The 27,633-nt window shown below is 39.6% G+C and overlaps 1 protein-coding gene across 1 annotated transcript in view; it reads left to right on the top strand.

Moving 5' to 3' along the window:
• SCUBE1 (signal peptide, CUB domain and EGF like domain containing 1) overlaps positions 1-27,633 on the top strand; it is a 193,972-nt gene that overhangs the window by 19,395 nt on the left and 146,944 nt on the right. The window contains exon 3 of the mRNA XM_069003376.1: positions 11,532-11,660. Within this exon, the coding sequence (XP_068859477.1) occupies positions 11,532-11,660 (129 nt within the window). The remainder of the gene's footprint in view (positions 1-11,531; positions 11,661-27,633) is intronic.

Below are 27,633 nucleotides of genomic sequence, written 5' to 3'. Positions count from 1 at the left end.
AGTGGGATGCTGAAACACAAATTTCAACAAGCTTGAATTTTCATTACAGGAACAAAATGTGACTTGATCATGTGAAACTCTTGCATATTAACAAAATTTGTAGCCTGGTAACTTTTGTACCTTCTAGATGGCGCACAGAGCTGAAGGGTGGTAGACAAAAATGAGTTTAGGCTTTTTTGCAAGACTGTCTCAGATTAAAAAAAGGTATTGTAAATACTTGATATTTCTGTTCAGTTTAGTCTTCTCAGATCTTTGTAAAGTGAATGTGTCAAGCTCATAAATGAGCGAAGTAAAAATGGCTTAATGTAGGGTCAACTAATTTTACTGTTTGTTTCCTGAAAAATACCCACAGCCCTGCAAGGGACTCATGAGCAAAATTAACACCATTCTCCTGAAAACATAAACTAAATTCAAGTAATGTACCTGTATCTAGGCTGGAGCACTTAAAGTCTTCTTAACACCATAGAAGAGAGAAGGAAAGCAAGAAATCCTCAGTACTATCTCCTGGATTAAGAGTGTAATGTGAAATGATTAATGTTGGAAATCAGGCAACATGCTGGTATTATGAGATTCCTCTTGCCAGAGGTACCCTGGAGTCTTAATTACCATGAGTGTGAGCGATGCCTGTTTCATTGAGTTTTAATGAATGACCAATACTTTCATTTTTCAGTGCATTCCATGTGTGTTACAGCTGTTGTACCATCATGCAGACCCTCCTAGACTGGGTAAAAGCTTCTGTAGTTAGAAAAACTATTTACAGCAAAACCAAACATTATGATTCTAAACCAAAGGAGGTTCTGTGTTTGATGACCCAAGTTAGGGCAGAGTTACAGCCTTTATCCTTGTGAAGGACTTAGGAGTGGCACTCCTGGTAGGCTGCTCTTTACTGTTCTCTGCAAACCAAAATGCTGAGAGGCCTTCAGTTCATAAAGGATGTTGTTGGGGAATGGTATGAATTTGTCTGTATTCAGGGAACAGGTGGCAAAATAGGAGGCAGAGTTGGTTTCTGGGGCTTCATAAGTATTGGGTCTGGCAGGGAACACAAATTCATGGTTTTCCTGTGCATCTTGTTGGGAAGTAGCCACACAACTTCAGTAAATGTTGAAATGAAAGGCAACCCTGAACAGGTGATTCTCTCGTAGCAGGGCACACCAGCAGTGTAATGCAGAGCTGATCTGCTCATAGACAGATTACTTGTCCTGCCAGTGTTTGTAGGCTGGCAAAATTAATATTTGATACATGTCTGATACAGAGTAGGAAGTTTGACCAAGTGGTACAGGATGGCAGGAAGCCCTGTATTTTACAAATCTTGCATGATATAAATTACATTATATTCCCCAAGTGGTTAACCAGCACAGAAGAGTTGTTCTTAGCCAGGAGTATGCAATAGCCCAAGGATTACTACTAAAGTACAGGTGAGAAAAACAGTTTGAAAAAGTAAGCCTGCTGTCAGAAGATGTAAATTTGCTGTACAAATGTTTCCTCTTCTGCTGGAAAACATACTAGTTCCTCATATCCAGGAAGGCTGGAAACCACTGCTATATAGCCTCTCATACTGTTTTTGGTCTTGGCTTTTTCAGTCTGAAATGGAAGTAGTGTCAGTCTGCCAGGGACTAAGGAAGCATGTACTCTATGATACCAAGAAATCTTCCATTTGACAGTGCATAATCTGCCCTGACTTGTTCTGAAATAGGCAAGAAGCCACCTTCTGTTCCCCCACAGAAAGATAAGTTAATATTCATTCACTGGTAGGTTATTAAGAAATTTACTTCAGAATTGAAGGTTGGGATTTTTTTCTCTTTGTCAATGGACAGACATTTAAAAATGAAATGCAAAGGAAGGTTGGAGATACACCATCTGAGAATGAGATGCCTGCAGAGTCTGGAAAAAAAGTAGGTGAATTATATCTGTATCAGTGAGCTAATTTCACTACTTGAAACATTCTTCTCAAAATTTATAGGTGCATATTTGAATTTAAAGATATAGGAACTACCTCCTGCCATGACTTACTGAAACAACTATCGTTAGGATGCATGCACACCAGCAGTGTCAGTAAGGCACACAGAAATACTCTCCCATTAGCTCTCCAAGAAGTTCAAAGATTCATTGTGGAATCAAACATTTCCCATTATATTAAAAGAGGGAATCATGGTGGAAAATGGCTGTGATTTAGAAGTGGTGGGAAAAATGCTGTCAAATGTCATGTTTCACATTCATAACAGCTTGTGAACAGGAAACCTCTCTGCTTGAGCTTGTTGGGCATGGCAGCTACTAAATAAAGACAGACTCTAAAGCTGTTACGTGCTCTGCAGGTATCCATCTTTATTTGAGTATCTCATTTGAGTTCAAAGAACTTGCAGCCAATCTGTTTAAATATCAATTAAGACAAATGTCAGACCGCTACAAACTCTAATCAAGGGTTCAAGATGCTGAATGCAGGATAACAAGAATTTCGGGTTTATTTAGGAAAAAAAATTCTATTTACTATAAATGAAGCTGTAATGGTCCCAAATAAGTTCCCATTGTGCTAGTCGAGATGGCAAATGTCACACAGGGATACTGAGATACAAGAATAGAAAATATATTGTTCCCTAGGGAAAGGACTCTGCTGAATTTTTTTCCATAAATGAGTCTAGCTCTCCAAAGGTTTCAGGCACCCAAAAAGTACTGTAGGTAAATAGCTCTGTACAAGCCCAGTGTTAATGCAGTAGGAAAACTTGCCAATTAAGCAGTCAGAAACTCTGTAAGGTCCTAAAGTGAAGAGAGTTCCATATCACTTATTTGATCTCCTCCCCATTCCTGCTGCTGGGGTGTTCTGCACACCACCATATAGAGTATTTAGGTGGCTGGCAAATGACACCAAATGCATACAGAGTCTCAGATTTCAGTTTATATGTTACCTTTTTTTTCAATATTTTTATTTATTTCTTACTTCACTGTACTTCAGTGATAACTTTCAATGGGCAAAGTACGTGTGCACTGAAGGAGGAATACCTGCATTGAACATCAGGCAGCCTCAGAGAAGGAATCAAAGGGGTGGATTCTTGTGTCTGTTGTCAGTTTGATTGGCATATCAATGTCCAGCTGTTAAAAATGTTCTTTCCACTCTTTGAACTAAGAGTTTAAATAAGGAGGAAAATGCACAGGAAAGAACAGTGACAGGAAATGGAGGAAGGGAAGGTGAATTTAAGAAAAGTGTAAGGAAAGGAGTCTCCAGACACCATATTTCTTATTGATGAATGAAGAATGGGATGGTTACTCACCAAAAATGTGAGATACAGCCATTCAGCTCCTGCAGAAATTTTGGATTTTCATCATCTATTGCCTTGTTTCATTTACCAATGTGGGAGCTGCGTCAGCTGAAGTCAGCTTACAACAGTGGGTGCTTGATACTGTCTAGTCACTGGTGTCTTTAAATGTGACCCTTTAATTATCTTTCTATGATGCACAATAGTTGAAGATCATTAACTAAAACTTGGAAAGTAGCAAGTGCTGAACACACCTACATTTTCTGCAGCTGATAAACTCAGTTCAGTTACTTCATCACCTCCTTAGAGAAGGACTTGTGTATCTGAAAGCTTGTCTGTTTTTCCCCAACCAGTGAGGGTGACTCCTGTAAGGCCATCCTTACTCTGTGTGACTTGAAAATTTGATTCATGCTTGCTGTACACAGTATAATAATAGGAAAAAAAAATTCAGACAAAATTCAGGGCAAAATAAGGATCATTAATAGCTGTCTCTGCATTTTCTTTAAAATTAAAAGTTAATAATCGTGGTTAGGGAAAAAAGGATGAAACAATAGTAAAAAATATTAAATAAAAAAACTATAGAAAATAAAAAAAGTCATATCTACAGGCAGTGCTAAATGCGATGACATCTCATCTGTCTTTCAGATGTATCTTAAATGCTTTTAAGCAAAATAGTTCTAAACATGAAACTGTTCACACTTTAAAAATGTGTGTGTTGCTTAACCAGCTGGACACACCTCTACACAGTTTGGGTTGTATTCCATTTCCCCCCCTTCTTTCAGGAAAGTACTTTAAGAAGATATAACATGATGTGTTTGGCTGTCACAGAAGGAAAGGAAACAAAATTGCTACAGAGTACTTGGTCTTTTCTGGAAACTGGGTGAAATGGCTTCCAGAAAAACAGCACAATACCACAGATTGCATCCAAAACATGTCCACTAAGTTGGCATGGCCTTTTCGTTTTACTGCTGGTTTAATACTGGGAAATAGGGGCTTGTGACATTTTTGAAGGAAGCTGTAAAATTGAATTTTTTTTTCCTTTGTGGATGCACTAATGGGAAAAACATGGGAGAGGCAGGACCCATAGTGCAAGGGCTCTTGAGGGATTTATACTGAAAAAAACTCATGTTAAACAACGTATTGTACCTGTTCTTTTTCCTTCTCCACTGAGAAACATCCGGCTGCTCTTTCTGAGTTTACCCTGCTCCCAGCCTGCCCACCCTTGACCTTGCCTCTTAGAGAAGTCCTAATGGCTATCAAATTTTACAGTTTTCTTTGGCACAAGCGTCTTGAAAACATCATGGCAACTTGAAAGCTGTAAAAACTGCACTCGGTGTTCCTCTGATTCATTAGATTGTAACATTTACAAGGTCACAGCATCTAAAGAATAAAGATGTTAACATTTATGAGTAAAAAAAATAAAGTATCACAGGAAGGACCAGATGTAATGAATAATTTGTTTTATAGAAAAAGTGATTTAACAAGCTTTTCGTAGAAAGAGATTTTCAAAAATGGACTTTTCTCTGAAGGTGAAGGGGTTTTGTGGAGTCGAAATATTGAATGAGTCATGGTATGTCAATATTTTCTTCATAAAATTTGGACTTGGAGTAAATGTTGAATTCTGGTACCACAAATCGCAGATGGAAATGGTATTTCATCAGGTCAGGTTGAGTGAAATTGAAAATCGATAACATTTTCCCACCCAATTCTTCATACATGAGTCAGGTTTTGCAAATTTTGAGAGTAGAGCTGAGCAGACTTCAAATGTGTGGAAATGTGCTGATGCTAAACTCTTTGTAAGAATCTAACATGTTTAGTATTGTTGTTTAGGGTGAGTGTTTCCCAGAGAGCTGAACTTCTGGCAAATTTCACCTGCACTTTACCAGAATGGTCTTTAACCACATTTGAGCTTTTATCCTGGCCTTTAGATATGGAACTGGTTCCCTTCTTAGGGAAAGTGCAACTTGGTATGGGAAATATGAATGCCTTAGGTTCAGGTTTTCCAGTGTGTGAGGCATATCTGCTGGAGGTATATTAAATGTAGACTCTGCCAAAGAATATATATAAGTATATAAATATTCCCATGTAATTTTTACTTATTTTCATAGCTTTTACAGTCTCAAACTCAGTCATTAAGAATAATAAGATGCTGATCTGATTGTGATCCAGGACCAGAACTTGTTTGTAATCCTTGTCAGCATGCATGTAGCTTCACTTCTGCCTGTTACCTTTAAAGTAGCAGTGTCAGTGCTATGCTGCTGTTTGCTCTGAATTGGAAACGGGAACAAAAAATTTCAGTGCTGATCCTGTCTCACATATCTCTCTACTGTGAATCCCAGAAAATACATCTTCCTGGCTTCACTAAGCAAGTGGCAAAAAAAGCCTTGTGACTTTTGTAGGATTGATGTTTCATCTCAGGCTATTTCACCTTTTTAAAGGTTGCTTTCTTTCACAGGCATCTGAGATCAAGCTTGCATAAAGCTATGCAATGAGGAAGACAGTTCTGCACTGTGAATCTGTTCTTAGTTGTGTAGGATTCAGAACCTAGGGGTGGGCCCTTTTTTCTTGTGTTTTTTCTGCGGCAATTAGGTTAGTGCATTAACCCTAGGAGGAACAGTGACCAAAACTCAATAAGAAATCAATAAAATTTTTTGAAAGCTTTTAAGAGAGAAGCCATAAAAGTGAAAAATATTACCACCTGGAAATATGGGCGCCAGCATATTGCCATATTTTTGTTGAATAATAGTTGTGGATAAGCAGGCAAGATGCTGCTGTTGCAGAACTGTAGGATGACATTTTTTAGCAGAAGACAACTGATAAAAGAATTTTTCATCTGGTATGCTTTGCCCTCTGTAGGGGCTAGCAGCAACCTCTCTTCAAGCAAGAAGGTAAAACACACTTTCCTGTCAAGTTTGTAAGGACAATGTTATTTACTGTCTCCATAGTGCCTTTTTGGTAGTGTTTTGTTTAAAGCAATTAGATAAAGATGAATACCAAAATATTTTTTCTTTAGATACTGAAGAAATATGTGGCTTTATCCATCAATATGTACTTACAAAGATTTTCATACTTCTTTTTCTAGCTATTTAATGGATCCAGCTTCTTTATGAGATATTCTCCATCGGTGTAATATACCTGCATGATCACTTTTGTTTGTGGTTCTCTAAATTAGAAGTTGATGTGGGCAGACAGCTTTCTTTGGCTATTTATTTTGAAATGTCCAAGCACATAAATTACTCCTTTCAAAGTCAATTGAAGTTTTTGTTTACTAAATTAGCTCCAGATCTTGCCCTTATATTGCTAGTCAAGAAACACTTTAAAGTGGACACAGAATTTATTCAATCCTATGCCTATTTTGAACATCTTCTGTTGCATTGTGAGTGTTGGGATCTGTGGCCTTGACAGATGCCAAGATAAAATTTGTGTCAATGCACACTTTCCCATTTTCTTTAGAAATCTGTGGAATTCAACACTAAACACTGAATTTGGCTCATTGACTTCCAGGCCTCAGTCATTCTTCCTTTTGCATGTTAATAGCCATAAGGCTTGTTGTGACAGTTTAGCTGTGACACTCATCCAAAATTCATCAACTCCATGCAGACATTTGCTTTGATGTCAGTAGCTGTGCCCATAATGATCTGTAGCTGTGCTGACAACGTTTGTTGCATGTGTTGTAGTGATTTTTGGACATTCAGGAGCTTAATTAATTGCAACTGGTGCAATGAAGAGTGGGAATGAATTTTTCTGGAGGTAGACTTTCTACTTTCTTGGCATGAATTCTGTGCCACCTTCTAGGAAAGCTGATTACTGCTTGGAAAAGATGATTAGCATGCAGAAAATTTCATGACACTGCTGAAAATGTTTAGACAAATTGGGAACCAGCCATTTTGCAGCTTCCTCACTGTTTTGCAGTTTGGTTTGTCTTGTGGACATTAATTATTGCATGCTGATGTGTCTTCTATTCTCTGCTGAAACAGAAAGCTGCAATACTGTGATATGGGAAGCAGAGGAGTTTGATTCTTGTTTTATTTTGAACATTTCATAGTTGTATGTGGTTCTAGAAGAGCATAAAAGGGCTGTAAATTGCAGCACGTCCCCATGGTAACTCATCCTCACATTTTCTCAGATACTTGTCTAAGGTTTTTTTAAAAAGTTCTTGGATGCTTGCATTGGATAATAACTGCAGTCTCGTAGAATGGGTGTTCTTTAAGTAACATCACTGCTCCTTGAGGAGGGCAGTAGCAAAGCATGGCTGTGTTCCCTAGGACTGTGCTCGAGGAGTTGTTTCCAAACTGTAACAAAAAGATTCACCTCTGCTCTCCAGAAAGAATTATGATGGAGTTTTCAAGCCTCTTTCACCTTGGTAAATAAATAGCTGAACCAGTACAGTTACTAGTACACCCAAGTAAGCAAGTTGGTTTTAATCTCTTTTTTCCTGATCATTTTTTACTTGAAACAAGTAAACTCTTGAAACAAGCAGTGGATTTATGAGATTTCTCTGAACCAGTTCCAGGAAGAGAGGATCAAAATTATTTTGCCAGCGTCTGAGGATGTGTTTGCTTACATCCAGCCTTGGGATTGGGAGTTGCTGTCTCTTTTGAATACACTAAGCTCAAACAGGTTCTTGGCAGACTGTGTCACTACTACAAATGGCCCTACACCTTATAAATCATTTTGGTGCATTTAGTTCTGAGACTCCCGTGATCCCTGCCATTGTAGTGCCACATAAAATTAATTTCTCTTGGAGCAGAAATACTGCAATACTCTTTTAAGGTGATTTCTTCACTAAACACCCCAAGAGTTCCCTGTCTGAACAGCTGGAATTCAAGGAATTGAAAACTATAAGTATTTTGCCAGTATAGATAAAACTTTAGGTTTCCCTTTGAGAAACCTTGCTAATTCATCAGTAGATGCACGTACATCCATTACAATTTCATGGTTGGATACCTACATTTATTTTTTTTCCTTTTGGTTCTGGTTTTTGTTATGGTAACTCCTTCATGATGAAAGACAACATTAAGTGACCCAAATGCTGAAAATGTTAAGGATAGTTGAGGCTACAAAATCAGTAGGGAAAGCTTAATTTCTCAGTCAGAGGTGTTTAGAGTGGAGATTTCTATTAACACCCAATTCTATCAATTACAGGAAAAAAATACTAGGATATGACCTAACCAAAAGGAAATGAACACAGGTGGCCCTTGCAAATTTTGAGTTTGCAACAGACAAAATGAAGAGCAAGTCTGCAGGTTTTATGAGATTGAATGTACTCCTATTACTTTTAATCTATATGAAACTTACTAAGGAAGCTGTGAATTCTGGCATGTCAGATGTGACATTCTGTCCATAAATTACAGCTGTTCCACACTTAGGCATTCTTTAAAGAATGTCTTCCTCCAGGTATGAGAGAGGAGAAGATGGAGTGGTGGTCACATTGTTTGCGTTTCACTTGGCAGCTAGAGCTTCAAAAAGGTTCAGCCTTTGGAGTTTGCAGGCTTTGTGCATGTTTTTGTGAGGTTTTCTTGGGGTTTTTTTGGTTTGGGGTTTTTGGTGGGGAGCGAGGGGCTGGAGTTTTTTTGGTGTGTATTTTGTTGGGTTTTTGGGGTTTTTTTTTTGGGAAGTGTTAAATTCACCAGTCTTAGCCCCTTGGTTTTTGCTAGCAATACTGCAGATAGAAATTCCAGTCAGCCTGCCAGGTGAAGTTTTTAAATAGTAGTGTGAGTTTTGGAGGGGAAGAAACACCAAAACCCCCACAACATGGCTCTGAAAAGGAGTTAGAATGTTTTGTTCCACTTCTAGTTTAGTACAGCTATTGGGGTGCAAAAGGGAGAAATAATTTTCTAATCCTTATGCAATATTAGTTGTGACTTGAACTCCTGAGAGAACAAGGTAAAAAGAATCCGTTTCTTTTGCTATTTTTGTGGTTTCTGTATCTGTTGCATTGCCCTTTCTGTAACTTGAGTATTTGTATTGCATCATCACTTTGTGCTGCTAATCACAGTACAGCTTTTTAGAAATAAGTATTATATAAGGGGCAGTCACTCTAAAGGCTTCACATTTCTTTGATTTTTATTTTTTTGTGCCTTTTGAGGGCTCTCCCACTGCTCATTTAAAAATAGTCCTGTTTGATTCATTGCTTGAAGAAAACGGGAATTAATTGATCAACCCTTGGCAGTCTGATGCTGAGGAACATAGGTGATAACAGCTTCTTCTGAATTCCCTCTTCTCAAAAGACTCATTGCTGGAAAAAGTTGAGAACAAACCTTAAAATGAAGATGCCATTTTTTATGAGTGTCCTGAGGGGAACACCTGGCACGCCTGACATCTAAATCATGTTAGATGCTTTTTGAGTATTGACTTGGCCAGTTTAAACTTGGCCTTACTGTAGAGCTCTATTTTTGTCCCTGTAGCCTGTAGAGAAGGCTAGATAGGAAGTTTCTGGGAATACTCATCAATGGTTATGGAACCTGCAAATATCTGCTGAGTGGAAACCAGACTATAACATTTTGGGAATATGCTCCCAGGCACATGGGGCTGTGCCCTAATGAGAGCAGCTTCTCAGAGACTGCATTGCAGGTTGTTTGGAATGAGCACTTGACTTGCTGGTTCTTGTTTTCAGGAAGAATCACAGATGTCTCTTTTTGCTGTCGTGCTGGACTCAGAAGGTAGGGCACAATCACAGGCTGTGCTGAGTGGGCACTGGCACAAGTAATGGATGGAAATTGTTAGTAAAGAATGAGAAACTTCTGAAACAGAGCAGTGCTTTAAGGACAAGGAAATTTATCTTTAAGCAGCAGGTTGTATTTTTCTTTGGAAGATCCTTTCTCCAGCTTCTTATTTCAGGTATTGCTGTGGTGCCAAATGTTGAGTTACGAAATAGCCAATTGGTTTTGCAGATAAAGCCAAATCTGTAATTCCATTTTTGAGCTGCTGAAGAGATTGTAGAAGGGGAATTTCAGAGCTCTTGGAGGCAGGTGGATGGAGACTTGGAGAATTCTGAGTTTAAGGTAGATTTTTGGAAGAGGCCAACATGAGGGGAGGTCTTGGAACAGAATTTGGGAGAAGCCTGTCCCTGCTCTCACAGATTGTGTGAGGAGGGACAAATCCAGCCATCCTCAATCCAATGGCCAGAAGTGCTGGAAGCACTGAGTGGCTGAGTCTGAGCTGGCTCTTCAGAGGAGCCTGTTTTTCCTCAAACCACTTTGCTTTCTTGGGATTGCATCTGGGTATGATACCAGGCAGCAAAAGCTTTTCATGAAGTACTTTTAAAAGCAGGAGGGGAAAAAAAAATGCAAGTCTGTGTGAACAAGAACCTAATTCAGAAATATGTCAATCACCTCTGCAATGGAAGGCACTTTTGAAATGTAACGCTATGATAGCTCTGATATACCAACAGGTGGTTTTCTAAAAGGTGTGTCTGTTTATCATATGCTGCCTAACTTAGGGAGAGTAGCTGTGGGTTTTGGTCTAGCACACCACAGATTTAGACCTGATACTTATCAAGCTATGAGGTTATCTTTAATTATTTATGCATTTTTAGTTGGTTGATGTGCACCACTGAATTATTCACAAGAGTGACTGTGATACTAATGTTCCATGTATAAGCCAAAATACAGTCTGTTAAAAGAAGAAAGTTTGCTTTCTCTAGAGTGAGTAGAGAACTGATTTATTTGTATGAGGGAGGGAAGATCATGATAGGATTGTTTGTAGTTGAAGCAGAATCCATCTCTCATCTTTTATGATCCTCTTTCAGATACAGACCAGTGTGAAAAACCCCAAACAACTCTATCATATCTTCTGAGAATAAAATACTGGAGTTTTTGTGGTTCTTGTTATACATGGATTAATACAGAAAATTACAATTTATTTGTTATAAAAGGCATACTTTTGTCTCATGCCATATTAATAGCATGCTTCACATAGTTGTTACAGGTCAAAGGTTTCACTCATTCTCTGCTTGATTATTTTGAAGCCAGAAAATAAAAACTACATTTTAAATACAAAAAGTGTACCAAAATCAAGTGTTCATTTTTTATTTTTGACAACATATCATTGTTTACTGTGATGATACTCCAATTACTTTGTGAAGGAGTGTTCTGTACATTGGCTTGCTGCTTTTCAGAGTCATATGACACTGCTATGTGTAGATGAAGTTGCCAACATGAGCCTAAAAGAAATATTAGGGATATGCATATATTCAAAAAACATGCTCAATTGGAGAAATTTTTCTGTTTTGTTAGAATTCTCTTTTTACAAAAGCTTCTTTTTCCTCCTCTTGTGTTTCAGATATCGATGAGTGTGAAAATGACTTCTACAATGGGGGTTGCGTCCACGAGTGTATCAACATTCCAGGCAACTACAGGTGTACATGCTATGATGGGTTCATGTTAGCCCATGATGGCCACAACTGTCTTGGTAAGTAGTGAATGCTGGCAAGAAACTCTCATTTCATGGCTGTGGCAAGTAGGCCTGGTCTGTTTTCTGCATTTTATCATCTGCCGTGACTTCAGTAAAGACTTGATCCGGGTCACACTGAATAAATTCAAGCCTGTGTGTTGACTCCAGTGTGGTTTAGGTCAGATGGTTACAGCTGTCACTCTGAATCTTGACATGCTCAAAGCAGTATGTCCATGTTTAATATTGCTGAGGAAAACCCTGACCCCCAAAGCCTGTGCTGGATGCTTGGGCTTCTTTTTTTAAGAAAAGCAATCTGTTAAATAAATTAAATATACTGAGATATATTTTGTCTGTTTCTTCCAACTTTTGAAATCCCAGTATCTTTAGAGCTTGCCCTCCCCTTTTTTCCCTTTTCAGGCAATATGGTTTTAGGATATGGTGTATGAACATAAACTACAGAATGTTAGAAGTACAAGTAAGTGAGGAAGGAATACTTGGACATTGAAACAGGTCAGAAGAAACAGTAACCTGTAATAAGTGGAGGGACACTGTCCACTGACTGTGCAAAGCCCAAAGTGCAGGATCTTCATTGCTTTAGCAGTCTGAGGATTTGGGGATCTGTATATTTGATTCATGGCCATTGCTCTGGTTTAAATAGCTTTGGTTTGTCCTAGAAGCTACAGAAGTAGGTGTTTTTGTTATGTAATTTCTTCACAGCAATTACCTGGAAATTAACCTAGATTGCTATGTCCAGTTTCCCATAGCTGCCTACTTGCTGGTCATTTTTTGTTAAATTCTAGTACTTAGACTATGTTTCTTGGTGTTCCAAATAGAAATGCAATGACCATGTTTTGGTACAGTCCTGCATAAATTTCAAGGTATTGTTTATAAAAAAGTGTGTAAAAGGGATGTTTTTTCTGTGTCAGCAGCAGCTCTATTTTTGTAAAAACTGAGATACTTGCAGTCAAAGTCAAGAAATGAGGCAGTGGACTAGAAATACTGAAGTCCAGTATCACCAGTCTGCACTAACTGAAGCTATGAAAGAACTAGAATTTCAGGGCAAGGATTTGATTAGCCTTTCAGTAGATGTATTTTGTACTGCATTTCTTTTCAAACAGAGCAATATTTGTTCAGATGGATTATATATCCTGACCACTGACAGGGGTTTGATTCAAACTTCCAAATTTCATTTGTTATAGAACAGACTAAATAGATTTGCCTCAGCCTGAGGTGGTCAAATGATTAATGGTGCAAGAGGTATTTCCTATACAAAGAGCATCCAGACATTAATTTAAAAAATAAAACTCTATTTATTCTAATATTCATAAATTGTTACTGAAACAGAACACAAGCATAATCATATGGTTCAACTATTTGGAATTCAAATAACTGTGCATATGTGTTGTTTCAAACAGCTTACTAGTTTCAACTTTGTCCAAACAACTCCCATTATAGTAGGGAAAAAAACTTTTTGAACAATGAACAGCAAAAGGAGCGACCTGATCAAGGATGAGCCATTGAGGAGAGCTGTGGGATTTTTTTGGACCTACTGTCTGTGTTTTTGCTCTCTGGTCATGAAATGTGGAGGCTAAATCTACAGAGATAGTCACATTTCTAATTATATTTTCATTGATTTCTATTCAGCCACTTGGTTTTTTGTGGGTGGTTTTTGTCTTTTTTGGTTTTTTTTTGTTTTTTTTTTTTGTTTTTTTTAATTTTAAAAAAGAAGGCCAACAATAATATAAACAGGTGACTACACTGGGAATAATAGCAAAGAGCTCCCCTTCTCCCAATGTACAACCCTAGGACACTAAAAGAGGTCACAATTGTCTTTCTAATTTTGAGACCATGGATTGGTGTGGTTGTGTCTGCAACTAATGAATGATCCTTAGCATATCTTAATAAAATATCTGGTTTTACTTACAGGCACTGAAAAGGGAATCAAGGCACATTCCCTCTTCCTTCCTTCTTTAAAATTTGAATGAATTTAATGAGGACCAACATGTCTGGTTGTAAGGTTTTAGACTGAAGGTTTTAACTGTGTCTCAGACTGAAGGTTTCAACTGTGTCAGTGACCATGCCAGTCTTGCTATGACTGCTTGTTGTGTCCTGACTCAGATTTGGGAAACCACTGCTAGAAAAGAGAGAACTTTTTTTTTTTTTTTTTTAATGGTATTTTTCTGCCATTATTTGCACCCCACCTAGTTGCTGGCATAATCAGTTGTACTGACTGTTGTGATGGCCTAGTTGTTTCCATTAGTAGAGTATCAGTTTTTGAAAAGGGCGACATTCTAATCCCTTACCTTCTTGACCAGCTTTATTTCCCTTCTCTTATGCTACAATGAATGTGTAAATGCAGTTGGACTGATTTAAGAGGCTGCAATGAGGCCTCAAATTAAAAAAACCAACCTGTATTTGCACATACAGATTTAAATTAGCATTTCTAGAACATTTTGGAAACTGGTTTGCTTATTCTAAAGACTTTCTTTTTCACCATGATGAAATTAGGCATTGAAAGGAATTAAAGTTTTGATGAGTCCACTGGTTTCCATCTGTTCTTGCTTTTTGAGAAACCACTTATTTTTCATGGATTTTATGGAGACAAAGAATGCTTCACAATTTCACCTTTCAATGCAGTCTTGTAATGAGCAAGATTGCATCAGAATTTCTGCATACCTTGTTCAACATCAGGATTTCTACATATCTTGCCTGACTGAGGTCTCTGCAAAATCTTAAGCCATCTCTTCTTGACAGGGTTTACATTCCTTTATAAATCTTCACTGAATGTCTTTCTAGTAAATCAGTACAGCAAGATGATTAAAATCTTCTTTATAAATAGCAAACTTGGAGTTTTCAATTACAGCAGATGCTGTGGACAAATTAAGTGTTCCTTCCTTCCTTCCTTCCTTCTTCCTTCCTTCCTTCCTTCTTCCTTCCTTCCTTCCTTCCTTCCTTCCTTCCTTCCTTCCTTCCTTCCTTCCTTCCTTCCTTCCTTCCTTCCTTCCTTCCTGCAACTCAACTTGCTTCCTGGTTCATGTTTTTGTTGAGTTTCTCAAATATAACATGAAATGACTCCACATGGGATTCAAATATGATGATATCCTTGTCTAGCTAGAAATAAAATTTTTTTGCACTCCCCTGAAACAGCAGTAATTTTTTCTCAAAAATTGCTCTAAATTCTGCTCAGTGGATGCAAGACTAGTATTTGGTCTCATACAACAGGTTTGAAATACGGTTTCCCTTCTTGTACATGAAACACCAGTCTGGGGGTTTTATAATGCTTATCTCTTCTGATATAAATACAATATCTATGACCTGCTCTCATCTCTCCATTTTGTGTGTTGGTTGGGTTTTTTTTCATATTTTCTTTCTCCTTAGCTCTGATTTGGGATTGTCACTTTTTTTTAATAGGGAATAAGCATTGCTTTTTTGCATAAGCACTTCTTGCTGCCAGGCTGCACGCATCCTAACTCTTCCTTTTTCTAAAGATTAGGATAGGTTCCATGAAGTCCTCTGCTTTTCATGTGTTCTGTCATTTGTAAGCATACTAAAGATGGTTGCAAACTGTTCTTAGAAAGTATAAAAAAAAATGCAAAGCAGCATAGACAAAAAAATGTATTCAGAGACATTTATAGGTTTTTCTGTGGTATTAATTGCTCTAGGAACATATATGAATACCTTGTAAATACTAATAAATTTGTCCTCAGAAATTCCTGTAAGGAAAAGAGATGTAATTTCCATTGTTTTATAGATTAGTAACTAGGGCATACAGATTAAGTTACTTCTCAGTCTTCACACAAGGTATCTTGATGTCTGCACCATAAGCAAGAATAGAATCCTTACCCTTCTGCATCCCTGCTTTTATTGCAAATAGTCTGTGTAGCCTTGGTTTCTCTTACAGAAAATTAGCAATTACTAAATTTGGACATCTGTAATATGATATCTCGATCAATTCTTTTGTATGTCAGACCTCCTGAAGACGACTATAGAAGTAGGTTTTGATGATTCTGGATAGTTTGTGGTTCTTCAGCAGTTAATTCTTTGTCTGACTGAGAAGAATCCTGGGAAGCAGAGGGAAATTCTGGTTAGAAATCGGGGCAGAAATGCAATTCCTAGTGTGCATGATAGGTTCCATGGAACTCTCTGCAGGAGCTGAGCAGACCCAAGTGTGGCAGACACAAGCACAGTGTCAGCTGTGAATTGAAAGTCCTGGCTATGCCCCCACAACCTTGAAGGTGTGCTTGGGGCAGAAGGCCAGATTTTCCAGCCTGAATAATGGAAATTAGCTTCTTATTTGTCTGTTCTCAGGTGGTACTTTGCATCTCTTGACAGAGTGACAAAGTCACATGGAAACCCCTGTGGGAAAGGAGAGGTGGCACTTTCCCCAGAGCAGCTGAACCCGCTCCAGGAGTGGTATTGATTTGCCAGCTCTGGCAGGTGGAGCAAAGCGCTTCCAGCTGGGTATTTGGGAGCCTGCAGCTAAAGGAGAAACTTCAGAGACAGTGGAGAAGCTGAGGAGGCACAGGCCTTGAGGTGCCTGTTACAAAATAGACCTTGGAATCTCAAATCAGTATAAAAGTTCGTGTTTGAAGTCACACAATTTTGTTTCATCTAAGGTCTGAGGTTAAGATCTAAACCCAAGCGCCTGTCTTGCAGTGCTCTTTTAAAATCTCTTGGCTTAAGAGAGAAGAGGTTTAACCCTGGCATGTAGGCTTAATTCCTGGCTGGGTGGTAGTAATCTGCAATCTGACTCAGATGACAAAACTAACATTGGTATATACACAGAATCACAGAATCATTTAGGTTGGGAAAGACCTCCAAGATCATTGAGTTTAACCTTTAGATTATTGAGTCCAAATTTTAAATGTATGTATATCACATCATATCATATCATATCATTCAATCATCTTTCAGTAAATGTTCCGGTGTTCTATGCTTTTGGGTTTTTTTTCAAAATAAACCCAAACCCATTAGAAATCAAAATCTACCTGTTCCTAGCCTGCTGTTCAAATGTACACACTGGGACTTGGGATTGTGGCCTAATCTGACTGTCAACATGAAGTGGGAGGACAGTTGCAAATGTGTGAGAAATCATTTCTAAAGCTGCCAGATGTATCTTGTCCAGAAGTGTCACATAACTCAGGATTGCATCATCACTGGTATGATTACAGGGACCAGTGTCTTCCTTTTAATTTAGCTGTATTTTTCTTCTTATCACAACAGCTGTGCACAATTGTTGCTTGCTTAAACTCCAGGAAAATGCTGGTATTCCTAATGTTTATTTTTCATTATGTTTCCTGACAGTTCAAATAGATTTTTTTTTTTAATGCAAACATTTTTAATATAAAACTAAACAGCTTTTGGAAAGTTGTTTTTAGTTTCATAAAAACAAATATTTTAAAGAGGAGCTGAAAAACGGTTCATTTCCTTGGCCATCTTCCAGTTTTCCTTCCCCTTCTTTCCAAGTTCCAGAAGACTATTAGGTGAGCTGACAGTTAAGTGTTGTCCTATCTCTAGCACATTAACAAGGCCTCTAATAATATTATCAGTCATAAACTCTCTTCCAGATTTTCCTTCTTAGTAGTTCCAAGCTCCTTGGCAGATGGAGGAAGGTTGAATCCACCCAATAGCCTTCTTTTTATAACTCTTCATTTTTTATGAAAACAAATGTAAAATTATGGTATTTTTGTCAAGAAGGTTAATAATCCAAATCTTGAAGCTCTTACTTATTTCCAGACTTGAACAGAATTTTGGGACTTGGCAGGTGGTTTATGCCTTAAAAGAAGCAGGCCAGACCCCAAATCAGATCTCAGTGGTTGAGTAGCAAGGGGCTGTTCTAACTGTGAAGGGTCCAGGCCACAAGATGGGAATGGGAATGTACAATATATATATTTATAGACAAGATGAGAATTGTCAAAATGCAACATTTAACAACAGATGTATCTGTATGTTTTAAACCCTTGTGAGCTCTGCATTTCTGCAAAAGATGACAGGCAGTGATCAGGTCCTTAGGGAGTAGTAAGAACCTTGAGAAGTGGGGAGCCTCTGGTATTTAGCTACCGAACCTAACCAAGACAGGCTGCAGTGAGTGTGTTCACACAAATCCCTGCTGCAAATTGCACAGTAGACTGCCTTTTAGTGACAAATGTGTTCTTGCAGAATGAAAACATTTTTTGAAGTTCTTTGGTTTTCAGATGCAAGCCTACAAAACAAACAAAACAAAGAAAGTTGTTTTCTGATATATTTCTTCAGCGAACTGATTTTTACCCTATTCCTGGTTTTAGATATTTTATCAGTCTTGTTTGGTCTGTACATTAGGTTAATAAGAACACCTGTGATTCATAACAAGAGTTTAAAGTACTCAGTCTTCATGGTACAGTAGCATGAATCAGATTTTAGAACATGTATTGCTGTTCTGCAGTTTGTGCTGACTGATGACTAGGTGCTGAGAAAATATGGATAGCTAGGGTGTAAATGTTCTGGAGACAATTCTGTATTAGATGTTTACATGCAACTTCTATATATATGTGTTTGCTTTTGTTACTTGGCTGCCTGCATCTTGTGAAAGTCTCTGTGGTGCCAAGTGGTAGCAGGCAGTCAGAGAACTGAATTAAGTCTCTCCCTTTCAAGATGGGATTATAATATCTTAGTTCTGATGATCTTCCAAAATCCATAAAAGTCTGGAATTCTCTTTGTGATTAATGGAAAGGTCTTTGGTATCCAGCCCTCTCTGAAGCTAGGACCTGAACACACTGCTTTCCTTATCTTGACTTTTCTGTTTCTGTATAAAGTTTCCCCCTTTAAAAGTACTCTAATATTTGGTCACCCCACATTAATCTTTGGAGTTCAAATGGGATATAACTTTCTTTACATGTTAATTTGCCATAAGTTTGCTTTCTTAAGCCAATGTGATCTGAGAAGTACCAAAACAAGTGAGATTATAAATCAGCATAGACCAAAGGTTTTTGTTAGGTATGGGGAAATAATCAAAAGTGTAGAATAAATCTTGGTGGCTGTCAGCTATGAAGTTAGATTCTCAGACTGTCATAATAAATTAGGAAACTGGGAGCTGTGTGACAGCAGCATCAATCTCAGTCTCTTGTTTCTGCAAGTCTTCTTGTTGTCTGAGCCTTTTTCTTTTTTTTTTTTTTTTCAAATACTTACTCCCTGGAGGAGGTAATCAATTACAGCAAAGATTTCTCTACATTGAACACTCAGGAAAGTAAAGAATGAGCAGCTTAGAGTGTGAAGTTAATATATATAAGTTAAATCCCATATAGATGCTCTTAGTTGGTCTGATATGGCTGTAGATAGTGTCTTGGTTCAACAAGCTCAGACATACTGCATCCTTACTGCTTTACCTGATTTGTGTTAGTTTTGTATCTTTTCTTAATTCATCTTAACTTTCTCATAATAGCAAATTTCTGAGCCAGTGTGGCCTATATCAATGTATACCTCAAGGGAAAAACTATAAAATATATTGAATTTATCAAAGCTTTGGGAGCTGCATCATGTTTAGCACTTACTTAACCCAAGGGAGAATGTGTGTTCACCTGAGGGTGCAGGATTTCAGCCTATAATGGGTGTGTTAGCTGTGTATGGCATTCAAGCCCTCCCTAATGCAATGGTGCCTTTTTCAGTCCTAGAAATTACATAGATCCAGTTGAAACACTGAATTCATTTGGATTACAAAAAGACATCAGACAAAGAAGTCATCTGATCTCTGATTTCAAGGAGAGTCACTGTCGAGCTATGCTTAGAATGCAGTCAATTCTTGGCAGTGTTGATTTATAATAAACAGTATGATTTATACAGTCAAGAAACAGCCATCACGAAGAATATCTGCTACATAATTGCTGACTGTATTAGAAAATGAAACCTAACTCTTTTCCAGTAGGAATGAGTCCTAGATGGAAAGTTGGTAGTGAATTTCCTTGTTAAGTAGATTTTAGGGTCTCAGCTTTCCATAGTGCCCTGCCTTTGCTGTCTAATACTCTCCATGAATTTCTGCATCTTTACATTATTCTTTTGACTTCAGTGTACAATGTACAAACTTGAAAGTATGGATCAAACTACAAGACCAAGGTAGAGGCTTGTTTTTACTGCTTTCATTACCTTCTGCAAACTTCAGTTCCTTTTCAAGCATCTCAAAATATTCCCTGTGTACATGTTCCTTACTAGAGTTGGTTCAGAGTATAAGACGTAATTTTGCATAAAAGAGGAGCAGAAAGGGACATGGCAGCATGTTTTAATATGAATTTTTTGATGACTGTAGCTAGCATCAAAATAATAATATTATTACTCATTAAAAAGTCACTGGACATACTTTACAAGTATGATATCTTAGAGAATTTGGAATGCTTGGGATTAAAGCAAAATTTATTATTAAGAGGCCTTATGAGATATGGAAAGAAATTATTAGAAACAATTCACTCAAGTCTTCAAAAAGGGTGAGAAGGAGGACCCAGGAAACTACAGACCCGTCAGCCTCACCATCCCTGGAAAGGCGATGGAACCGCTCCTCCTGGATGTTACCTCTGAGCATGTGGAGGAAAATAATCATAAAATTACAAGTTGGAAGGTTGGTTGGGTTGGAAGGGACCTTAAAGATCATCAAGTCCCACCCCCTGCCATGGGCATGGGCACCTTCCACTATCCCAGGTTGCTCAGAGCCCCATTCAACCTGGCCTTGGACACTGCCAGGGATGGGGCAGCCACAGCTTCTCTGGGCAACCTGTGCCAGGGCCTCCCCACCCTCACAGGGAAGAATTTCTTCATAATGTCAAATGTAAATCTACCCTCCTTTAGCTTAAAGCAATTTTCCCTTCTCCTATCACTCCATGCACTTGTAAAATGCTCCTCTCTGGCTTTCTTGTAGCCTCACTTGGACTACTGAAAGCCCACAATAAGGTCTTCCTGGACCCTTCTGTTCTCCAGGCTGAACAATCCCAGTTCCCTCAGCCTTTCCTCACAGCAGAGCTGCTCCATCCCTCTGCTCCCCTTGGTGTCCCTGCTCTGGACTGGCTCCAGCAGCTCCCTGTCCTTCCTGTGCTGGATCCCAGGGCTGGATGCAGCCCTGCAGGGGGGTCTCAGCAGAGTGGGGCAGAGGGGCAGAATCCCCCCTCCCCTGCTGCCCATGCTGGGGGCTCAGCCCAGCTCAGGGGGGTTCTGGGCTGGGGCATGTTGAGCTCTCACCCACAGCACCCCCAAGTCCTTCTCCCAGGGCTGCTCCACCTGCTCATCCCCACCTGGATTGAACCCAGGGGTTCCCCTGACCCAGGTGCAGCACCAGCACTTGCTCTTGTTAAACCTTATGAGATTCCCATGGGCCACTGCCTGAGCTTGTCCAGGTCCCTCTGGATTGTCACTGCACCCTCAGGTTGGTGTCATCTGCAGATCTGCTGAGGGTGCCCTCGATCCCTTTGTTTATGCCATGGATTCACCAAGGGGAAATCACACTTGACCGGTTGGATAGCCTTCTGTTTTGGAGTGACTGGCTGGGTGGATGAGGGGAGAGCAGTGGATGTTCTCTGCCTTGGCTTCACACACTGTCTCCCACAACATCCTCGTGGCTGAGCTCCAGGAGTGCAGGTTGGCTGAGTGGGCAGAGAGGTGCATTGAGAACTGACTGAACAGCAGAGCAGCACTGCAGGGTCTGGCTGTAGGCCTGTAGCCAGTGGTGCTCCCAGGGGTCACTACTGGCCCCAGTATTGTTCCTCTTACTCATCAGGCCCTGGGTGAAGGGGCAGAGCACATTTGCTGATGATCAAAAACAGTAAGGAGTGTCCTGGCACAACAGAAGGTGCTACCATTCTGTGAGACCCAGACAGGCTGGGGAGCTGGGCAGAGAAGAACCCAATAAAGTTCAAGAAACAGGGTCCTGCACCTGGGCAGGAACAACCTTGGGCACCAGGACAGGCTGGGGTGATCTGCTAGAGAGCAGCTCTGAGAAGGACCTGAGGGTCCTGGTGGACAGTGAGCTGTACCCAAGCCAGCAGTGCCCTGAGGGCAAGGAGGCCAGTGGAATCCTGGGGTGCATTGGGAAGACCATTGCCAGCAGGTCAGGGAGGGATCCTGCCCCTCTCCTCAGCCCTGTGAGGCACATCTGCAGTGCTGTGTCCAGTCCTGGGCTCCTCAGGACAGGAGGGACAGGGAGCTCCTGGAGCAGGGCCAGCAAAGGGCTGTATAGATGATGAGGGGACTGGAGCATCTGTCCTGTGAGGAACCAAATGGGTTCTGTGAAAGGCTGAGGGACCAAGGCTTGGTCAGCCTGGGGAAGACATGACTGAGAGGGGATCTTATAAATGTGTACAAATATCATCAGGGACAAGGGGCACAAACTGAAACACAGGAAGTCTCCATTTGAATATAAGGAAAAACTTCTTTGCTGTGAAGGTGACAGAGCACTGGAACTGGCTTCCTAGAGAGGCTGTGGAGTCTCCTTCTCTGGAGAGATTCAAAACCTACCTGGACACAATCCTGTGCAACTTGCTCCAGGTGCCCCTGCTTCAGCCAGGGTATTGGGCTAGATGATCTCCAAGGGTTCCTGCCAACCCTGTCTGTTCTGTGTTTCTGTAATTAAAATATACTTTGTTAAATAAATAAGACTCCATATTGTGCCATAGGATGGAGCAGAAGTGTTTGAAAAAGTTGAGAAACTTTATTTGATAATTGTGTTGTTTATTTTGAAGGCATAATTAAGAAACTGCTTCTGAAATTAATCAGAAATTCTGTAAAAATTACTAGTATGGCAGCAGTGAAAGGGTTCTGGACCTGATTAAGGATTTTGGGGGATTGGATTTTTAGCATGTGGCCAATTGTGTAAGGCTAGTTAGATAAGATGCTAAGCACTCTGGTCCCAGTTCATCAAAACTTCTATGTGCACAACAGATATGAGTCATGATGTCTGCTGCCTGTGCAAATGCAGTGGTTTCTTTAACAGGCCTGAGAGTGGCTATATGGCACCAAGTTTTGTTCAGTACTTACAAAAAAACTCTAAAACTCCCTGTATGAACATGTTAGGGAAGTCTAAAAGACTTGGTTTAACTCACTTCAAAAATAACTTGAAGAACTCCTCCAAACTGTAAAACCAGAGTGGACCACAGGCTCAGGCTGTCAATGACTGCACATTGAAAGAATGTGAACATTCATTCTTGTGCTCTGAAATGACATGAATACCCCAGGCATGGACTGCGTTTTGCTTTGAGTGGATTCCAGCAAGTGTCCACTTCATCATTTCACACAGGCTACGTGTCTGAGTGGGACCTCAGCCTCAGGGCTTTCAAGTTGCAGAATTTGTCAGTAGATGGTCAGTCCACTTGTCTTAACATGTGAATAGTTTTCCCTCTGATTTAAGGTTCTGTACAACCAACACTGGATATCTCGGAGTAAAAGGTAAGAAGGCTTTCAGTGAAATAAATTGCCCACAGAAAGCTCTGCACCATTCCTGTAATTTATAGATCAATTTATGTGCAAGAATCTACTGGATTGGGTCCAGCATAGATCTGTGGAGGTGAACAGGGGACTAGAACATCTCTTGAATGAGGAGAGGCTAAGGGAGCTGGGCCTATTCAGCCTGGAGAAGAGATGACCAAGAGAGGATCTTATCAATGTCTGTCAGTTCTGCATGTAGGGTGTCCTGATAAGAGGTCGGAGCCAGGTTCTTCTCAGGGGTGCCAAAAATTAGGACAAGAGGCAAAGGGCAGAAACTGAAACACAGAAAGTGTTCCATGAGCAACATGAGGAGAAGCTTTTTTACTGTGCAGGCAGCTGAGCGCTGGAAGCGCAGAGAGGGTGTGGAGTCTCCTTCCCTGGAGACCCTCAAAAGCCATGTGGACACAATCCTGAGTAATATGCTCTAGGATGACCCTTCCTGAGCAGAGATGTTGGATGATCTTCAGTGTACTCTTAAGTAAGAATTCTTAGGTTTTTTTTCTTAAAAAATTGCACACTGTTATATAGCTGTTAGAGAAAGCCATTTATGTGTTCCCAAGTCCTGGTGAGAAGAATATACAGCTCTGGTGAATTTTATAGGGAAGGTGGAGTTTTAAGGTGGTTGTTTGTTTTGATTTATTTTGGGTTCTTTGTTTGTGTTGACTTTACACTACCAAGCCAGCTCCAAACTTACCCATTTCATTCCTTCTCTACACAAATATGATGTTCCTGAAGTCAGGTTTTTTGACTGCTGTTGCTTTTCATTGGTAATTCCCAGCTCAGGGCAATGCTGGTCTCTCTTTATAAGAGGTGAATGTGGCTGATGTGTCCATCTGTTGAGTTGCTTAGCACTAACATAACTTACTGCAGCTTGCATATTCTAATGGATGGCTGCTGCTTAGCTGGTGCACAGGTGTCCAACTGCTTTCTTAAAACCAGGTAGTCCAAAAACCCCAACCAACCAGTCCAGCTTTGTACTGTGTGATCCAGCACAACTGGCTTGTGTGGTAAGCTAGAGTTGCCATTTCATATTAAAAAAAACAATTACTCTTTCCTGTAAGATCTTTATGTTTCAGGTATTTATGTCAGAGAATGCAGAGAAAATATTTGTTCTAAATACTAGGTTTTGTGTTGCTCATGTTTAGGAGAGTGGAAATGCTGAACTCGTTTCCCAGGTGACAAAAATGCCCATTTGCCCAAACATTTTGTGCCAAATGAAGCATTCATTCTCTGAAACTATTCAGAAACTGAGGCCATGTTTATAAAACACTTTTCACCAATGGAGACACTTTCAGGAAAATGTAATTGTTTTGATGTGACCTACAGGAACAATTTCAGCACTTACAAAACATTTTCAGCACTTTTCTGTTCCCTAAAAGTTTAATGAGTAAATATGTGTCTGACTAAGATAAATTGCCTGAATAAGCCAATATTTTTCAACTCCTGCTATAGTTCTCATTTCACTGTATTGAAAGTTGTGCTTGAGACTCTCCCATTACTTCCACTTTTCATGGACCTCAGGTATTATCCATATAGAGAGTGAGAATGACTTCATAACCCACTGGATGCTGCAGTACTTAGGGTAAAATCACTCATCTGAATCTAGAGAGGCCCCTAACTGTGTTACTTATAGATACCAATGAAAATCATTAATCTAGTCATTTTCTGGGCTTTTATTACCAGACCTCAGGAACACCATGCTTCATGTGTATAGACCTGGAAAATATTACCAACTTGGGATAGAGATACTGTCTCATTTTTCATGTCAAGTTTCGTGGTTTGTTTGACCCACAGCAAAATCTTTTTTTCGTTATTGAAACAATAATAACAATACAACAACAACAAAAAGCATTTTCAAGTTAACCCAAACATGATTTTTCTAATCTTGGTAGGGTCTATAAGTAAATGTAAAAGGAAGCAGGTATAAGCAGTAATCCTGGAAGGACAGCTCAGTTCAGCCTTCAGCAGCTAATGATGCTGAGGGACCAGACAAAGTAAGGGGCATTATGATAATAGACTAAACCATTTACTTCACTTATGTCAGATTTTTCCTTCAGTTGATCTGGACTGCTGCTTGTTTGTATCTGTAGTTAGCTTCCCTCCACTAGTTTATGGAATATTGTGAATCCAGCATTTGCCACTTGGAGTGCCTACATACAAATAATGTCAGTGGGAACTGCAAGCTTACACTAATGAGGCTGTGGTTGTCTGTGCCTCACAGAAAAAGCTTCATGCCAAGCTGGAGGCTGCTGGCATTTCCTAGACAGTGGCACAGATGAAGAGAAGCATGATCAAATTCACACCAAATTGTTTTAAAACCTTAATCAAAAGAGTGGATAATATGAATAAATAATTGAGCAGGAGCTTTGTTGTGTTTAGGTTCTGTTGTCAGGAGGATAGAAGCTACAACTAAGAAGTCACATTCACAGATTTGGATGTTTGTTTTGGAAATGCTAAAAGCTGTGAAAGGGGCTTTGGTGTCTTAAGAGGACAGGGAGTGGTGCCCAGTAACAAGTGACAGCAAGAGACTTGAACTTGATGCAACATCCACTCAATATCCATGGGGCTGATACCTTCAGCTCAGCAAATGGGTAGAAATCACATGCAGCAAACTGTAGAGTTACATGCATGTTTCCTAGGCTGTACAGAGCAAAGCAGTCTTTTGCAGCTGCCTTTATGCTGTGTTTGAGTACTGTGAAATTTGAGGCGTTCCACTGTGTGTCACAAAAAAGCTACAGAAAAGATTTGAAGCATCCTTTTCAAGTTGTGCGCATCTATAGCTATGCAGGCAAACAAGAAGCCCAGTCAGTGGTGCTGAGGGTATAGGTGACTGTAGCCCATTAAAACACTGAATTCTCCAGGACAGATCACAGCCATCACTTTAAGTGTTGTATCCTTGTACGTAAGAAAAGAGTGGTTCTAGGGATCAATTAATTAATCAATCATTTTAGAATGATTTTAGTATTCATCACCCAGAGGCATTCTTGTGGTTGCTTCTTTATGTTTCCCTTCTGTAAAATGTGCTATATTTTTCAGGGAAAGGCAGTTTTTCACACATTTTGTTGGTTTGGGGTTTTTCCTTTATGTCTAGTTCAGTAAACACTGACCATGTAGGATTCATCTTCTGCAAGTGGATCTTTTTTCAGCAAGGGCTCTAGTGAATATTTTTGCAGCTGTGGGAGTGAAGGAAGCGTTGAATTCAAGGCCGTGGTCCTCTTTCTCCTTTTCTTCACCAGATTTTTCAGTTTCTGAAAGAAGGGAACAAAAAGTAGAATCTATCTTCATGTGCAAATAATAGAAAACTTAGGCCCAGCTTTTAAATTTTTGGTGAAGTCTGATTTCAGATCTGCTGGAGATACAAATGCTGTATACCTAGGTTGCGACGTCTCTTGCTTCTAATATTTCTCCCTGCATGCTCATATAAAGTCAGTCTAGGGAAGATGGTTGGCAGCTCTTTCAAGTAGCAGTGATTCTTGTTTCCATGGCCCCTCAGCTGCTGCAAGGGTTCACCCTCCCTACCTTCACAGCATGTCACTGCTTGTAGGAGCGTTCCAGCAGGAGCACCTGCCTGCAACCTCTGATCTGATACCACTCCTACATGCCAGATTTGAACTTTGGGCTTACATGGGTATCTTGAGATCCCATCTTCCAAGACACCCACTCCAACAAAGCATCATGGTACTTGGAGGGTTAGAGAAGTGAGAAGAGTGTGTTCCAAATGCTGCTGTCATTAAAGGTTAACTTCTAGAAATGAGCACATTTTGTTTTAAACATGATATACTGAAGTCATTTGAATTGTTTCTGTAATTATCTTACTTGTATATTGCTGTGCTTGAGGGTTCAGAATAGATGAGAGAGACAGTATGAGGCTAAGGGGGATTTGTAAGATCCCCAAAAATGCAGAAAAGGCAAGTAGTGAATGAATATTTACTCTTTCTCACAATAGTGGAATTTGGGGGCATTCATTCAGACTATGAAGCAGCATCTTAGAAATAAACAAAAGTATGTCTTTTTTATAAAACTTATAATAAAATTAAATCTCATAATTCAATTGGAGAAGTAATTGCCCCATCGTGTTGGGCTCATTCGAGATTAGAGAAATCCATACAGGACAGAACCAGCAGGACAATGGTCTAGGAAGTGATTTAGGAAAGTTGATAGGTATGAAAGTGATGGCTGAAACCTGGAAGAACATGTCTGCAATGGTTCTGTCCCATCTCTGCAGTCTTCTCCTGAATAGCAACTCCAGGAAAATGTTAGAGATGCTGGGCTAAATGTTACTTTGGTATGACTATGACTGTAGTAAATCCAGGAGTGTGATTTTTTAAATTTTTAGACTTTCAGCCAGCTTTCTGAGTAGAAATATTCAGAATATAGTGATTTTAAAATTCCTTACATTTTCTGAGTGTGTGGTTGCTAATCATTTCCCCTACAAGTGAAAATATCCTAAGTGGTGTTTTGTTGCTAGCATTTGAGAAAAGTCTGCAGTGTTGCTATCAGTGCTTCATCTCTGTCACAATGTTCTGCACTGGTAAAATACGTATCTTAAGAGATATCT

Source organism: Aphelocoma coerulescens, chromosome 1A, assembly GCF_041296385.1.
Source record: "Aphelocoma coerulescens isolate FSJ_1873_10779 chromosome 1A, UR_Acoe_1.0, whole genome shotgun sequence".
Lineage (NCBI taxonomy): Eukaryota > Metazoa > Chordata > Aves > Passeriformes > Corvidae > Aphelocoma > Aphelocoma coerulescens.
Note: the sequence above shows the minus strand (reverse complement) of the source record. Positions and strands in the feature narration are given on the sequence as shown.